The sequence below is a fragment of the Physella acuta genome, unplaced genomic scaffold (genome assembly GCF_028476545.2).
Source record: "Physella acuta isolate Inbredline_101_S28 unplaced genomic scaffold, ASM2847654v3 ptg001377l, whole genome shotgun sequence".
Taxonomy (NCBI): domain Eukaryota; kingdom Metazoa; phylum Mollusca; class Gastropoda; family Physidae; genus Physella; species Physella acuta.
In genome coordinates, this window is record NW_026732892.1 from 593,700 (window position 1) to 612,211 (window position 18,512).

General features: G+C 41.5%; 1 protein-coding gene across 43 annotated transcripts in view; it reads right to left on the reverse strand.

The window, feature by feature from the left end:
* Positions 1-18,512, reverse strand: part of LOC131927134 (titin) — a 152,487-nt gene that overhangs the window by 97,767 nt on the left and 36,208 nt on the right. For 34 of the 43 annotated variants that reach the window (XM_059282839.1, XM_059282830.1, XM_059282827.1 and 31 more), the window contains exons 1-6: positions 12,384-12,783; positions 6,047-6,148; positions 1,596-1,793; positions 1,183-1,281; positions 580-768; positions 313-339 (exon numbers count right to left, since the gene is read on the reverse strand). In XM_059282839.1, coding sequence (XP_059138822.1) covers positions 313-339; positions 580-768; positions 1,183-1,281; positions 1,596-1,793; positions 6,047-6,148; positions 12,384-12,425 — 657 coding nt within the window. In that variant the 5' untranslated portion in view covers positions 12,426-12,783. Of the gene's footprint in view, positions 1-312; positions 340-579; positions 769-1,182; positions 1,282-1,595; positions 1,794-6,046; positions 6,149-9,037; positions 9,193-10,577; positions 10,877-12,383; positions 12,785-18,512 lie in introns of those variants that run through there. The other 9 variants (XM_059282847.1, XM_059282846.1, XM_059282845.1 and 6 more) reach the window with 6 other exon arrangements.

Consider the following 18,512-nt stretch of genomic DNA (forward strand, 5'->3'; position numbering starts at 1 on the left):
CACAACTTTTACTTTCTAGAATGAAAATAAAACCAGAACAAAGATCTTGTCAGATTTGGAGTTTCAAAATGCCAAACAAGAAACTAGTAATTAAAACTGTAACCAAACATTACTGCTACCAGCCAAAGTTCATCTTGGAGAAATCAAACTAGTATGATACTGCAGCCAGCCAGTACATCTTGGGTCTGTCTAACAAGCTAGCACAAAATGACTGCAGTCATACAAATGACTGGAGTTGTCTGCAGTCATAAGAACCAAGAAAGCATGCCAGTAGAAGTACACAATGCTTGAGGGAATAAACACTGAACAAACCTTTGTCGTGTCATTGACTAATCCTCCCTATAGTGTGCATGGAGATATGGAGTAGGTAAGTGTTAATCAGTTGCCCAGGTGGGTTTAAGTTATGCAAGAAAAAGCTTTAAATAACAGATTATTAAGCCCATAACCATAGCTTTTCTTGTGATTAGTTTATATTTATTAGAGTTAAATTATGTAGATGACTTTCATCAATGAAAATTATATTTATTTTGATTATGATGTAGTAAAAAAATTTTTATTTGAGTATGGGGTAGGCCTCACCTTGGTTTGTAGCTCAACACTGTTTTGTTCATTCTGTAGGAGTAGGGCGGCAGACTTGACGTCATCCTTCTTGGCAGCGATGTGTAAGGCAGGCAGGCGGACTTTTCCTTTGGCATCATGCTCCAGCAGGACAGACACCACCTTGTCGTGGCCTTGTTGTAGGGCTACAGCCAGTGGTGTGAAGCCATCCTGTACAACATACATTGGTTTATCAAACTACTTTTAACAGGCAATATTTGGGAAAAATAGGTTTTATTTAGATACATCATTAGGATTATATGTGGCTGAAGTAATGGAGTAATTGACCAATTTAAATCCAGGTGTAAATTCAACTAATCCAGTTGTAAGTTGAACTAATCCAGGTGTAAATTGAATTAATCATGGATTAAATTCAACTAATCCTGGAGTAAATTGAACCAACCCAGATTTAAATTGAACAAATGCAGGTGTAAATTGAACTAATCATTAAGAATTGAACTAATCCAGGAGTGAATTGCACCAATCATGATGTAACATTGAACTAATGCAGAAGTAAAATGAACCAATCATGGTGTACATTGAAGCAATCGACATGTAAATTGAACAAGGTGACAGTGCCATTACCTCAGTAGAGAGCCCTTGGTTGGCCCCCACAGACAAGAGAAACTTGACCACATCTGAGTGACCTTCCTGTGACGCCATGTACAGAGGTGTGAACCCAGCCTAAACAACAGAGAGTGAGTCATGGAGAAATGACATGGGTCTACAGCATTGTGGGCTAGGATAGAACTAACATGGTAGTTTCATCTGGTAAAAACTATATCAAACATGTCGTTTTGGTGACTATATCTCACATCTACCTAAGGTGCCTATATCTCACATCTACCTAAGGTGCCTATATCTCACATCTACCTAAGGTGCCTATATCTCACATCTACCTAAGGTGCCTATATCTCACATCTACCTAAGGTACCTATGAATGTTACCTCTGGTAGCGGAGTATGCTAGTTACACCTGATGCCCTGCTGACCACTCACCTGAGCCTGGAGGTTGACCTGGGCCCCACTGTCCACCAGCTGTTTGACAATCTGCTCATGTCCAGCCAGCGAGGCGATGTGCAGTGCTGTGTTACCTTTCTTGGTGGCGGCCTCTACGTTGGCGCCACGGTTTAGGAGCTCTGTGACAATGTTGATGTGGCCTTCCTTGGAGGCCAGGTGTAGAGCATTCAAGCCATTCTGGGGATCACAAAAACATGGTAAGGTGGGAGGGAAAAAAAGAACTGATTCATTATGTTAGTGGGATCACAGTGTGGTCTGGTGATAAGACATGCACTAGCTACCCAACAGATTTGGGTTCGGTACCCAGGCTCAAGACTGTGTCATCCCCACACCCAACTTCACCACATATCCAAACCAAGTGCACTGAGAGAGGGGAAGTAAGCAGCCATTATTGCTCTGACAAGTTATGCTTGTATTCTCATACTTGTAGAACATACGACTGTTTACCCAAAAGTCTCAAGTTCAGATCCCTGAGCCTATGCAGCTCATCAGGGAAATTAAAGACAGCTGGACTACACTATCCCTTCACATCTCGAAGACACAGCAACAACTCTACTCCATATTCCCATATGGACTGCAAGGTTAAAAAGTTAAACTTTACTCTGAAGTTATCCCTGTATTAGATAGTAGGATTGCTGTCAGTACTTGTCTTGTAGCTGTAACTGTAGCTGGCTCTGAGATTTATAATGTGTAACAACTGTTTGAAGTTGGCAAACCAAACACTGATACAGTCAGCAATGTTTACACTGTGACTCATAACAACAATTACATAGGTGACTGGAATAAAAACAACTCATCACACATGTCACTCAACAGCAGCCATAGGCTAGGATATACTGACAACAGAATGGGCCATAGAAGAAGACAAGGATATACTGACAACAGAATGGGCCATAGAACTTAAGACAAGGATATACTGACAACAGAATGGGCCATAGAACAAGACAAGGATATACTGACAACAGAATGGGCCATAGAACAAGACAAGGATATACTGACAACAGAATGGGCCATAGAACTTAAGACAAGGATATACTGACAACAGAATGGGCCATAGAACAAGACAAGGATATACTGACAACAGAATGGGCCATAGAACAAGACAAGGATATACTGACAACAGAATGGGCCATAGAACAAGACAAGGATATACTGACAACAGAATGGGCCATAGAACAAGACAAGGATATACTGACAACAGAATGGGCCATAGAACAAGACAAGGATATACTGACAACAGAATGGGCCATAGAACAAGACAAGGATATACTGACAACAGAATGGGCCATAGAACTTAAGACAAGGATATACTGACAACAGAATGGGCCATAGAGCTTAAGACAAGGATATACTGACAACAGAATGGGCCATAGAACAAGACAAGGATATACTGACAACAGAATGGGCCATAGAACTTAAGACAAGGATATACTGACAACAGAATGGGCCATAGAGCAAGACAAGGATATACTGACAACAGAATGGGCCATAGAGCAAGACAAGGATATACTGACAACAGAATGGGCCATAGAACAAGACAAGGATATACTGACAACAGAATGGGCCATAGAGCAAGACAAGGATATACTGACAACAGAATGGGCCATAGAACAAGATAATCTATACTGACAACAGAATGGGCCATAGAACTAGACAATATATACTGACAACAGAATGGGCCATAGAACAAGACAAGGATATACTGACAACAGAATGGGCCATAGAACTTAAGACAAGGATATACTGACAACAGAATGGGCCATAGAACAAGACAAGGATATACTGACAACAGAATGGGCCATAGAACAAGACAAGGATATACTGACAACAGAATGGGCCATAGAACAAGACTAGGATATACTGACAACAGAATGGGCCATAGAACAAGACAAGGATATACTGACAACAGAATGGGCCATAGAACTTAAGACAAGGATATACTGACAACAGAATGGGCCATAGAACAAGACAAGGATATACTGACAACAGAATGGGCCATAGAACAAGACAAGGATATACTGACAACAGAATGGGCCATAGAACAAGACAAGGGTATACTGACAACAGAATGGGCCATAGAACAAGACAAGGATATACTGACAACAGAATGGGCCATAGAACTTAAGACAAGGATATACTGACAACAGAATGGGCCATAGAACAAGACAAGGATATACTGACAACAGAATGGGCCATAGAACAAGACAAGGATATACTGACAACAGAATGGGCCATAGAACAAGACAAGGGTATACTGACAACAGAATGGGCCATAGAACAAGACAAGGATATACTGACAACAGAATGGGCCATAGAACTTAAGACAAGGATATACTGACAACAGAATGGGCCATAGAACAAGACAAGGATATACTGACAACAGAATGGGCCATAGAACTTAAGACAAGGATATACTGACAACAGAATGGGCCATAGAACAAGACAAGGGTATACTGACAACAGAATGGGCCATAGAGCAAGACAAGGATATACTGACAACAGAATGGGCCATAGAACAAGACAAGGATATACTGACAACAGAATGGGCCATAGAGCAAGACAAGGATATACTGACAACAGAATGGGCCATAGAACAAGATAATATATACTGACAACAGAATGGGCCATAGAACTAGACAATATATACTGACAACAGAATGGGCCATAGAACAAGACAAGGATATACTGACAACAGAATGGGCCATAGAACTTAAGACAAGGATATACTGACAACAGAATGGGCCATAGAACAAGACAAGGATATACTGACAACAGAATGGGCCATAGAACAAGACAAGGATATACTGACAACAGAATGGGCCATAGAACAAGACTAGGATATACTGACAACAGAATGGGCCATAGAACAAGACAAGGATATACTGACAACAGAATGGGCCATAGAACTTAAGACAAGGATATACTGACAACAGAATGGGCCATAGAACAAGACAAGGATATACTGACAACAGAATGGGCCATAGAACAAGACAAGGATATACTGACAACAGAATGGGCCATAGAACAAGACAAGGGTATACTGACAACAGAATGGGCCATAGAACAAGACAAGGATATACTGACAACAGAATGGGCCATAGAACTTAAGACAAGGATATACTGACAACAGAATGGGCCATAGAACAAGACAAGGATATACTGACAACAGAATGGGCCATAGAACAAGACAAGGATATACTGACAACAGAATGGGCCATAGAACAAGACAAGGGTATACTGACAACAGAATGGGCCATAGAACAAGACAAGGATATACTGACAACAGAATGGGCCATAGAACTTAAGACAAGGATATACTGACAACAGAATGGGCCATAGAACAAGACAAGGATATACTGACAACAGAATGGGCCATAGAACTTAAGACAAGGATATACTGACAACAGAATGGGCCATAGAACAAGACAAGGGTATACTGACAACAGAATGGGCCATAGAGCAAGACAAGGATATACTGACAACAGAATGGGCCATAGAACAAGACAAGGATATACTGACATGAAATGAAAGTGAGTCAGAACTTTACAAATGTAAAAAGAGATATGTTAGACAAATTGAGCCAATTAGTCTAGAACACAGGAGTTCCATTTTTAAGTAGACGCTGCTGGATCAGAGGTCATATCATCAGTTTAATGCTGGGGGATCATGGGCCACCTCACATACAGTTTAACATTGGATGGGCCATCTCATACACACTATGCTACAGATGTCATGACTGTGATGCCATGTCATGTGCTACCCACTTTGCTACAGATGACATGTGTATGTCATGACTGTGATGCCATGTCATGTGCTACCCACTATGCTACAGATGTCATGACTGTGATGCCATGTCATGTGCTACCCACTTTGCTACAGATGACATGTGTATGTCATGACTGTGATGCCATGTCATGTGCTACCCACTATGCTACAGATGTCATGACTGTGATGCCATGTCATGTGCTACCCACTATGCTACAGATGACATGTGTATGTCATGACTGTGATGCCATGTCATGTGCTACCCACTATGCTACAGATGTCATGACTGTGATGCCATGTCATGTGCTACCCACTATGCTACAGATGTCATGACTGTGATGCCATGTCATGTGCTACCCACTATGCTACAGATGACATGTGTATGTCATGACTGTGATGCCATGTCATGTGCTACCCACTATGCTACAGATGTCATGACTGTGATGCCATGTCATGTGCTACCCACTATGCTACAGATGTCATGACGGTGATGCCATGTCATGTGCTACCCACTATGCTACAGATGACAGGTGTATGTCATGACTGTGATGCCATGTCATGTGCTACCCACTATGCTACAGATGTCATGACTGTGATGCCATGTGATGTGCTACCCACTATGCTACAGATGTCATGACTGTGATGCCATGTCATGTGCTACTCACTGGGTTGCTTGTGTTGATGTCCGTGCTCCCCTTCAAGTAGTCCAAAACTTCCTCCAAGTTCCCATCACGAGCTGCCCTCAAAAAACCTGCGTTACCATCAGTCTGTGGAGCACACAAATGGTTGGACACTTAATACAATGGCTTCTAGCATGGCATTAATTGATAAAATAACAGGGCATTTATTGATAAAATAACAGGGCATTCATTTGATACATTAAATTAAAAATATTATAATTCTCTGCATTCATAAATCTATTTCAACACTGTACTTCCATTTGCAAACAATGTTTTAAGAATGTTTTAATACTAATGTGTAGCTGTTAGTATTTTATCATTGGGAATGAGTCTAAAACAAAAGGGCACACTAATCTAGCTCTAAATGTTAAGTCAGGTGTCAGATGAAAGTCCAAATATTTGTCACACTCAAATGTTTCAAAGTTTAAACACAATCATTATATTTTGTTGAATGTATTGTGTGTAGAATGAGAGTGAGTATTTATCTATATTTTGAAACTGTAGCAGTCATAAATCTCTTGTGAGAAAATATGGTAAAGTTCTGAAATAAACTTCAGCTGGAGTTGGCTCAACAATTTTGTATCAGGGACTGTGGTTGGTTCAACAATTTTGTATCAGGGACTGTGGTTGGTTCAACAATTTTGTATCTGGGACTGTGGTTGGTTCAACAATTTTGTATCTGAGAGTGTCATTGGTTCAACAATTTTGTACCAGGGACTGTGGTTGGTTCAACAATTTTGTACCAGGTAATGTGAAGTGTAAAAACAAAACAAATTGAGCAGGGTAGAACACATAAAGCCCTGAGTGCTATTATTTTAGCAAGCATATTAAAGGTAATGCTAACACATCCACTCAGTGTATCAAAAGAAAGCTTGATGGATACAGCATTACATAATTATATGTACTTTTTGTAGGCCCACATAATGTAGCTTAAACAAGACAACTCTATATACCAACAGAACCCCCACATAATGTGACTTCTGCAAGCCCACATAATGTGACTTCAGAAAGCCTACTTTATATACAAATAGAACGCACATGATGTAGCTTCAGCAAGCAACCCCCCCCCCCCCAAGCAAGCCCCCTCAGTGCCTCCATGAGTATTGATCCCCCCCCCCCCCCCGTACATAGCGAGGTGGGCTAGAGGTCAGCAACCGGCTTAGGTTTGGGGTGGCCAATCGATGTCAGGGAGGGAAGAAATAATCAATGAGCTGGCGAGGGACCAACTGTGGCCTGATGAGGTGGAGACACAATCGATTGTCGTCTACTACATGTACCCGGCTACACAAGGGGGAAAGTAAAGGTCCTCGTGAGTCTTACATGGTGCTGGCCTGTTTAGTATAGATTGTGTTGAGTCTTACATGGTGCTGGCCCTTTGGCCTGATCGTTGGTAGACTACAGCAGAGGGCAAGGTCAGATACAATGATTAACTGACATGGTCACGTCCGGTTCCCAATGTTTTAGTAGACTAGGGTAAGACAATATTGAGTGCCCTATGCTATAATATAGGGCATGGCTTTATACAGTTCTCAATGTTGAAGTATCGAACAAAACTATATACTGACCCCAATGTTATAGCATAGGTACAGGGCAAGGCTATATACAGATCGCAATGTTATAGTATAAGTATAGGCAAGTCTATATACAGATCCTAATGATATAGTATAGGTATTATAGACAAGGCTATATACGGATCACAATGCTAGAACAAAGGTATAGCGCAAGTCTATATACGGATCCCAATGTTATAGTATGAAAAAATTCTACATACAGTACCTAATGTTATGGTATGGGACAAGGCGATAGTGGGGCTAATGTTACAGAATAGTTATGGCAATGTAAAGTGCTCACTGTTATCGTTTAGGTAAAGCGATATCGAATGCTCAATGTTATACTATAGGGTAAGGCAATTAATAGGCAGTGCTAAATGTTAAGGGATAGAGCAGCATATAGGACTAATGTTATATGGCAGTATAGGGACAGGCAACATATCGAGTTGGGAGCACATATCAGTTTTACAACAGGAGGAATGGATTGAACATTACCAGCAATAAAACGTTACGATACATTAAAGGTACAGCCGTAAACACAATCTATCATCGTTAGGGTTGGGGTTTGTTGTTAGGGTAATGATTAATCTAGCCTGAAATGGTAGCACATTAGCTTGCCAAATGCATAAGGGTTGGGGTTTGTTGTTAGGGTAATAATTAATCTAGCCTGAAATGGTAGCACATTAGCTTGCCAAATGCGTTAGGGTTGGGGTCTGTTAGGGTAGTAATTAATCTAGCCTGAAATGTTAGCACATTAGCTTGCCAAATGCGTTAGGGTTGGGGTCTGTTAGGGTAATGATTAATCTAGCCTGAAATGTTAGCACATTAGCTTGCCAAATGCGAGCCTGTAACGCAGCCAGAAACTGGCATCTTATTGACGCCAGGGGAAAGTGGCCTCTAGCCAGTGGTCCAAACAGATCGATCGATCGATGTCTGGGGCACCTTACACTGCTAGCCGACACAGTAACGGCATCCACCACTTGCTGGCTGAGTCGTGTTTCATACATCAAACTCATGTTAGGGGATAAACTTGACATAATCATCAACAAAACACTGTCAACCATCAACAAAACATTGTCAACCAGAGACAGGCAAGTAAAGCTTGACCAGACACACGTCACTTGCTGACATACAACTTACACAACCCAACAAGATAAACAGTAGCCTGTAAGGTACTGTTCAAAACATCTCAAGTTAAACATCCAAAACTATTTTTAAAATGCGTAGACTATTTCGTATGTCTCCTGTTTCAAGGTAGTTAGTCAAACTTCCCAAACAAACCCAACTCTTCCCTATGTATCCGACACTCCCCACCACCCAACAAACCCAACACAACCATACACAACTGTCCCGCCACCCTACACAAGCCCAATTAAAAGATGACACACGTCATGTCGGTGACAGATAAACAAAGGCAACAACTCACCATGTCTGACAATCACACACCTATCCAGGTTCAAATCAACGAAATCAGGGGCACGTTTAAATCATTAATTAATTAGTTCACCGTACACGCTAACGAGATGAACAGTATCTACAGCCATAAACATGTGTAGGACAGGTAATGGGCCGCGCTAGTAAAGGTGTGTATCGGCTGCTGGTGTGTAGGTTATCACAGAACAATGTGCTCTGATTGTAGTCCAGGTCATTGTTTTATCCAGGTCATTGTTTTAACCGGGTCACCTGGTGCGACACTGATACAACAAGGGAAAACAAACAACGTTTGAACACACCTCGGCGCTGGTCGACACATTTGGGACATCCGTTGACTATAGTGGCATTTGGTAGTGGCATTAGTTGTCTAATGACAGGTGAGATGTATGAAAGTTATATGGCACCAACTTAGATAACGGGTGAAATTGTTAACTGCGTTAGGTGCAGACTATTTGCAGCCGTCAACACAAGAGAAACTTTAGATCAGAGCTGTCGGATACAAGGGGGATGGGACATGGGGAAATGACACTGTCGCAGAGTGAGAGCAGAGGTATTCAATACATTTGTATTATGGCAAGTGACACGAAAATACAGTGACAGTGTAACCAACAAACTAAAACCATGACACAGTCACAGCCACCACAGTGACACAGTGACATCATGGTGGCATCACGACAACACAATGACGCCATACCCAAGACACTGACGTAATCAATCACCATAACTGTGACACTTCCAGCTAGTCTAGTACGAGCTTTATCAGCTGACCCGCTGGTGTGGCATAAAATACCCAGGATCAGAGCTAATGATGGGGGTTATTGAACGCTGACAATATTTTAACTACTTGAAGGTGTGGGGTGCTATTCGGACGCTGACAATATTTTAACTACATGAAGGTGAGAGGTGCTATTCGGACGCTGACAATATTTTAACTACATGAAGGTGAGAGGTGCTATTTGGACGCTGACAATATTTTAACTACATGAAGGTGTGGGGTGCTATTTAGACGCTGACAATATTTTAACTACATGAAGGTGAGAGGTGCTATTGGGACGCTGACAATATTTTAACTACATGAAGGTGAGAGGTGCTATTGGGACGCTGACAATATTTTAACCGATGAAACGCATGCAAATATTCGTGACAGAATAAACATAAGCGGACTAGTAAGAAAACGATGTAGATCTATAAATATTCTTGACTGAGAAGATAAATCAGGTTTCAGTTTCTGTTTCACCTGACTGTCCAATCAGAAAATCATGTCGTCCGTGTCGAGTCATAGAGTCAGATAAATGCCGTAAATCTACACAGTCATGTACCTGTGTCAAGCCAAAGTCACGTAGTAGCCCACAAGGTTACATCCATGGTTAGCAAGAGACCGCCTCTAGACGCTCTAAGACCTCTAGAGACGTGAGACCTACGGGTTCTCACACTAAGGAGAAGCCTACCACATGCCGTGTGACGAATGAAACAAGGACATGTAAACCTGCCAGCTAATGCACGCTGGCTACATGCTCAACATCCATGTTTACCTGCTTGCGTGGGGCGCTCATCTCTGTACCGCTGTCAACAAAACCCAGGACCTACACAAGAATTGAATCCTAGACTAGCAACTTCACATCTTTTAGTACACACAACAGTAGATAGCGAGAGATAGTGACGAAATCGAAAGTCCTAAAAGTCCACACACACACAACAATCAAGGTATGCGAGTAAATAGATCAGTGACGTGAGCTGCTCCCGTGTGTTTCCACAGGTAACGCAGGTGTGTCGGTGATTCCAGAATATCCTGGAGATAATGCCGAGTCTCTGGGTTTTGTATCAGCGTTATGAGCGTGTGAGTGGGACCACACCAGCCACCTCAAGCGTGTGAGTGGGACCACACCAGCCACCATTAGACACACCTACAGCGTGTGAGTGGGACCACACCAGCCACCATTAGACACACCTACAGCGTGTGAGTGGGAACACACCAGCCACCATTAGACACACCTACAGCGTGTGAGTGGGACCACATCAGCCACCATTAGACACACCTACAGCGTGTGAGTGGGACCACACCAGCCACCATTAGAGACACACCATCAGCGTGTGAGTGGGACCACATCAGCCACCATTAGACACACCTACGCGCTAACCAATCACACCTACACGTGCTACACTTGTCATTTACTGGGGAAATTGAAAGATGAGTGCTCACTACTACGTACACGGATTACACATTGCCTGACCCAGTTTCTATATTTAGATCGAGAAAAAAATCGATACGTAAAAATCCGACATTTTTAATCAATTATCAGCTATTGATAAGATGACTAGGCCATAGTTGTTTGTTGACCTGCATGTATTAGGGGTGAGAGGGGTAGGTCAGCTGAGTACTCACACAAATTGTGCTCGTTGTTTTCATGTCATGTTACAGCACAATGAAACTAGGTCACATTTACAGTGAGCAGAGCACCGCTAAACACGCGTCAGTGTTGAGGTAAGGCGGGGGACGGGGGGGGGGGGTCGTTTCATGTGATCCAGGGTACTGCACTGTACACTATGTGCTAAATCAACGCACTATAAACACAGCAGAATGATTGCACACTAAGTGGAGCGCATATTTTGATGACGTCATGGTAGAAAGGTTTCAGTGAACTATTGTGAAGAGCAAACAATCAACCATTGTTTTGATTTGTGTTTTCAGCTGAAGGTATACGGAAGTAAAATTGTTACAAAAGCGGGATCATACAGGGCCATTGTCCAGCACACGTGACCCCAGGTCAGGTGATGACTAGATCAGCTGGACACCACGGTGTCACGTAGCAGGAGTGTCGTGGTCAAGCTGGTCAGGATCACGTGAGCAGGTGGGAGAAAGAAACAACAGCCACGACCAGAATAGAGCCAGCCCCTACCTTACAGCGAATCGATCGATACCCACAAGACGTGAGGGGGTGGGTGAGGGAGATGGTGGAGGGGGATCAATGAATCGAGTACTAGGTGGTGATTTGTGAGTCATAGCTAGTAGATGACAACCAACAAAAAGATTTCAGTCTTTGTAGCAAGTCATACACTGGGGAAACTACAACCATTATGTGAGCAATACGACGACATAAACATACTACGACATATACGCGCTGAGAGAGATCGATCAGTGACGTCACTCATTAGTAATGAAAGAGCTGGAGAAAACATGTCGGCATGAGCAACCGTTTGTCACCCTATCCCTCGGCCTGGCTCAACTAACATGGGTTCTAAACACGTGAAATAAACGTACGAGCCGTGTTCCTATGTCTGTTCCTATGTTAACTACGGCAACTAACTAGACACGAGAGGGTTAAGAAAATGATCTCTACCTTGTGATGTTTAGGCGGCGACTGAGGCTGCTCAGCCATCATGTTCGGCTCTGGCGATTCCGTCAGACGTAACAAGTGCTCCTTGAGACGGTCAACAAATCTCTGCCTGCTCAAATCCTCGATCTACGTCCAGCTAGTGTCCGTGCCCTCAACTTTTCCAATGAGCCCAAATGTCGTGTCCACTGCGCCAAAGCGCGATATCTGACGGTGTTGTCCTGTCAGGCTAGGGAGGCATAATGCATCTCCCGGTGTCACACAAGGCTGAAAGACGCGCTCCGATTGGCTGGAGCTGATTATGTCTGCATAACTTAAAGCCGATAGTCAATCTTAAATGGCACCAGAAGCGGGGCCGGCAACAGTCGGGTGGCCACAAGGAGTGAGTCACGCGTCTACAGATCGCTCACACTCACCGGATATCGATCTAGGAGCGCTGACACACAACAGCCGGCTGTAAACAGCGCTCGCTCTACACGCGCGTGTACAACAGGTCGTCTATTGCTAGAGAGATTCTACACGGCGTCTGACGTTCAACAATCGTGTACAACACATCGTCCGGCGTCCGACAAACGACAATATGTCTCGTAGATTAGGAACTGGACGGACACAATACAACAAATAATGTAACATCAGTTCGACAAACGACATACAACAAATAATGTAACATCAGTTCGACAAACGACATACAACAAATGATGTAACATCAGTTCGACAAACGACATACAACAAATTAGGCAGCATCAGTTGGACTCGACCCCCACTTGTAATAGCCTAAACAATGTGTAGACATGCATAGGACAAGGACAAATATCTCTGATTAGTTTAATTAGCGGTACTACAGGTAAGCAAGACGGGAGAAAAATGGCAGGAACATGGCGGCTTTTTGGCTTCTGCTCTGTAAACTAGCATCGCCAGGCTGTCTGCGGAGTGCCAAGACAAGATGTCCGCGATTTAAAGGGAGCCCAAAAGTATTGACTGTAGGTTCGGCTTGATGGTGGCAAGAAATAATTGGTGGTATATAGGCAAGAAATAATTGGTGGTATATAGGAAAGAAATAATTGGTGGTATATAGGCAAGAAGTAATTGGTGGTATATAGGCAAGAAGTAATTGGTGGTATATAGGAGAGAAGTAATTGGTGGTATATAGGCAAGAAATAATTGGTGGTATATAGGCAAGAAGTAATTGGTGGTATATAGGCAAGAAATAATTGGTGGTATATAGGCAAGAAGTAATTGGTGGTATATAGGCAAGAAGTAATTGGTGGTATATAGGCAAGAAGTAATTGGTGGTATTATAGGCAAGAAGTAATTGGTGGTACATAGGCAAGAAGTAATTGGTGGTATATAGGCAAGAAATAATTGGTGGTATATAGGCAAGAAGTAATTGGTGGTATATAGGCAAGAAGTAATTGGTGGTATATAGGCAAGAAATAATTGGTGGTATATAAGCAAACAAGAAGGAATAATTGGTGGTATATAGGGAAAAGATTAAATGGACTGTGGTATATACACAATCAAGAAGAAATGAATGGGGATATATAGGCAAACGGAGGAAGAAATGAAAGGTGATATGTAGGCGATCAAGAAGAAATGAATTGTGGTTTATTATATCTATAAAGAAACAGGCATAAAACCAAAATAAAACAAGATAACAAAACTGAACGCTCTGAATCTGATTCTAGAGAAATAAAAATGTTCAGATATAAAACAGACACGGGTGCTTGGAGGGGGGTGTGGTGAGCGAGTACAGGCGGGGATGGGGTCTGTATGTATGTGAGCTGTTTATCCCACTAGTGTAAGTTCAGCTCAGCTATGTACACGAACAGATTTGTAGCTCCCCCCCCCCAGTTCTGTGGGTTAACGGGCTGTGTGACCTGCACATTGTGTGACGTCATGGTCAAGTGTTGTGTACAAACAGCAAGAACCAATTGCTGTCAGCACAGCTGCATGTAAGGGTGCTACTGCAAGTTTGGCATTGGGGTCAAAGGTCAACTGTCAGCTGCATGGACGGGTGCTACTGCAAGTAATGGTGCTACTGCAAGTTTGGCATTGGGTCAAAGGTTAACACTAGGGGACGTGGGCCTTTGCAGAGGAGAAAAATTAAATAGTGGACCGACTTAGCCAACTGAAAGAAAAGTCTGTGTTTAAAATGCGGTAGGTTGTTAAAAATACAATTATTGTCAATAGGACCCCTAGTTGGTGAGAGCCGACTTACAAAGGAAAATAACCTACCTATACCGCAACAATCACGCTAGAGCAGGAACTTGCGTGATTTTTTTTTGAGTGGGGTGGGGGGGATGTTACCTGAGAAATGATGCGGGACTAAGGTAAATATGACTATAGCATCTTTTACTTGATAACCACGTCTGTTATATAAAGGAGGAGGTGGGGATGTAAATATGACTATATCATCTAATTACTTGATAACCACGTCTGTTATATAAAGGAGGAGGTGGGGATGTAAATATGACTATATCATCTAATTACTTGATAACAACGTGTATAAGAGATGGGACTATATAGCATCTTATTACTTGATAAAGTTTAAAAACACCGCGGACCGCCAGTAAAAAGCTATATCCCCAGTACCGCTAACACACAGCGCACGGCTAACATAAAAATGTCACTTTTATTGAGCTGCCCGCAGAATCAAGATGCACAAAGAGAAGTAACCGCGTCTAATTGCTTGGCAGCGTTTTCTGTGCTGAGTTACCTTCATCTACTTGTTCATGGTTTCTGTTTCCTACGGCAGGGGTCGACAACTTTTCCAGTAAAGAAAGAATTGATAAGTTACTTTCCCGAACCAATACCTTCGGCTGCCACATTTGGTTTCAATAAGAAATCATTAAGTTAATGATTTCTTATTGAAACTTAATAATTAATGATTAACACTAATACTAGTTGGCTTTATATCCTCCTATCTTTAATAACAAGACATCAATATGCAGCATGTAGACAAACACATCTATTCAAAACGCAGAGAAGTAGAGCCAGGAAATGAATGGGCTTGAAGAGTTTAAAGTTGTTTTATCGTGCTTAGAGAAAGACTCCAGACAAATGGCGTCTATATAATTGCTCAGAGAAGAGCTTAATGTGGGCTCAGGCAGAAAGTTAAGCTCTGTCCTTGTGTAAAGAGGTCGCACTTTATCCAATATGTTTGTCTTTCATTTAGACGAGATAGAATTGGGACAAATAATGCATGGGACGTGTGTTGTTTGTCTGACATAAGATCGTTGTTATAAAGTTTGCCACATAATCCAGTTGTTAGGGAGGTTTGTCTGCCACATAATATACTTGTTAGGGAGGTTTGTCTGCCTTATAATCCCGTTGTAAGGGAGGTTTGTCTGCCACAAAATCCAGCTGTTAGTGAAGTTTGTCTGTCACATAATCCAGTTGTTATGGAGGTTTGTCTGTCAATTAATCCAGTTGTTATGAAGTTTGTCAGCCACATAATCCAGTTGTTAGGGAGGTTTGTCTGCTATATAATTTCGATGTTATGAAGTTTGTCTGCCACATAATCGCATTGATAACGTGGTTGGTATGCCACAGTATCCCATCAGTCAGTGGAGGGAGGTTCCTTGCACATAATTACCCCATCGGTAGACAGGTTTGTCCCATTGTTAAAGAACAAAACTAGCCAACAATACATTAACATGGAGCATGGAGCAAAAGTCGCACAACACATAGAACATGGAACACAAGTAGCACAACACAAGAAACAAGAAACAAAAGTAGCACAACCCATAGAACATGGAACAAAAGTCAAACAACACATGGAACCTAGAACAAAAGTCATACAACACATGGAACACGGAACAAAAGTCAAACAACACATGGAACATGGAACAAAAGTCAAACAACACATGGAATAAAAGTCGCACGACACATGGAACATGGAACAAAAGTCAAACAACACATGGAACAAAAGTCGCACAACACATGGAACAAAAGTCGCACAACACATGGAACAAAAATCGCACAACACATGGAACATGGAACAAAAGTCGCACAACACATGGAATATAACGTGTAAGAAACCGACGTCACTGAGCTTCATCTAACCCAGGGCTAATAAAATCAACACATTTTTGGCTGGATCAATTAATCAAATTATTAGGTGCTATTGATTTCCCTGCTCAACTAAACTCCTCTACATTACAGCTTATACGACTTCTTGCCATAGAGAACAGAAACCAATTTCTTACGCTCAGCCAGTCGCTTGAGGGGGAAATGTTTCTTTTCTCTCAGGTACAACTGTGTCTGTATATGTATGTGTATATATATATATATATATATATATATATATATATATATATATATATATATATATATATATATATATATATATATATATATATATATATATATATATATATATTTGCGTGTATATATATATATATATATATATATATATATATATATATATATATATATATATATATATATATATATATATATATATATATATATATATATATATGCCAGAAAATCTAGACTAATGGCAACAAACCCAGACTGCCGGTTTATGCACCGTGTTTTTAAATGTGATCGAACATCGAGTAGTAAAGATTGCTACCCCTATAATAGCTTACGTGCATTGTCTGCTCAGCACTGGCCAAGTGAACGTATCGCTTGTGTATGTCTAGGTTGTGTTTGACTGCAGGCCCAGCCAGGGTTTACTAATGACCGCGTGTTAAAATGTGTTTTATGTCTCGTTCTATCATCAATCAACGTGTTTACGGGAGGAATCAGGACATAATACAGGTCAGCCTCCAACGGTGGATGGAGGCGGAAACATTAAGGCAACCGATGTTGGCTCTTCTCACACAGGGGGAGAAGAGAAATCAAAATGTCTAGGATATAACAGAGATCTGGTAGTCTCAGACTATATAGGTGTCAGGAAATACACGGGACAAAGCACAGATTTAGTTTGTGTAAACAAAGTTTGAATACAGTTTGTTTAGACACAGCGTTGATACAGTTTGTAAAGATATTGGAAGTTTTAATAATTTGTTTGAACATTGTTTAAAATGCTAAAGTCGTTGAATGCGTTTAGGTATATGTCGTTAGTGTTTAGGTGAACACGTTCTAATATTTGAGAATGCTGATGTAAAGGCTGTTTAAAACGTTGAAATAGTTACAAGAGTAACCATCCCCTATGACACCATCCTTGCCAAGTTTGGTCAATGTTTCCCATGTGAAAACATCTTTACCAAGTTTGGTGAATGTTTCCCTTGTGAAAACATGTTTGCCAAGTTTGGTGAATGTTTCCCTTGTGAAAACATGTTTGCCAAGTTTGGTGAATGTTTCCCTTGTGAAAACATGTTTGCCAAGTTTGGTGAATGTTTCCCTTGTGAAAACATCTTTACCAAGTTTGGTGAATGTTTCCCTTGTGAAAACATCTTTACCAAGTTTGGTGAATGTTTCCCTTGTGAAAACATCTTTGCCAAGTTTGGTCAATGTTTCCCATTTGAAAACAGCGTTGCCAAGTTTGGTGAATGTTTCCCATGTGAAAACATCGTTGCTTAGTTTGGTGAATGTTTATCACGTGAAAACATCGTTGCCAAGTTTGGTCAATGTTTCCCATGTGAAAACATCGTTGCCAAGTTTGGTGAATGTTTCCCTTGTAAAAACATGTATGCCAAGTTTGGTGAATATTTCCCTTGTGAAAACATCGTTGCCAAGTTTGGTGAATGTTTCCCATGTGAAAACATGTTTGCCAAGTTTGGTGAATGTTTCCCTTGTGAAAACATCTTTACCAAGTTTGGTGAATGTTTCCCTTGTGAAAACATCTTTGCCAAGTTTGGTCAATGTTTCCCATATGAAAACAGCGTTGCCAAGTTTGGTGAATGTTTCCCATGTGAAAACATCGTTGCTTAGTTTGGTGAATGTTTATCATGTGAAAACATCGTTGCCAAGTTTGGTCAATGTTTCCCATGTGAAAACATCGTTGCCAAGTTTGGTGAATGTTTCCCTTGTAAAAACATGTATGCCAAGTTTGGTGAATATTTCCCTTGTGAAAACATCGTTGCCAAGTTTGGTGAATGTTTCCCTTGTGAAAACATCGTTGCCAAGTTTGGTGAATGTTTCCCTTGTAAAAACATGTGTGCCAAGTTTGGTGAATATTTCCCT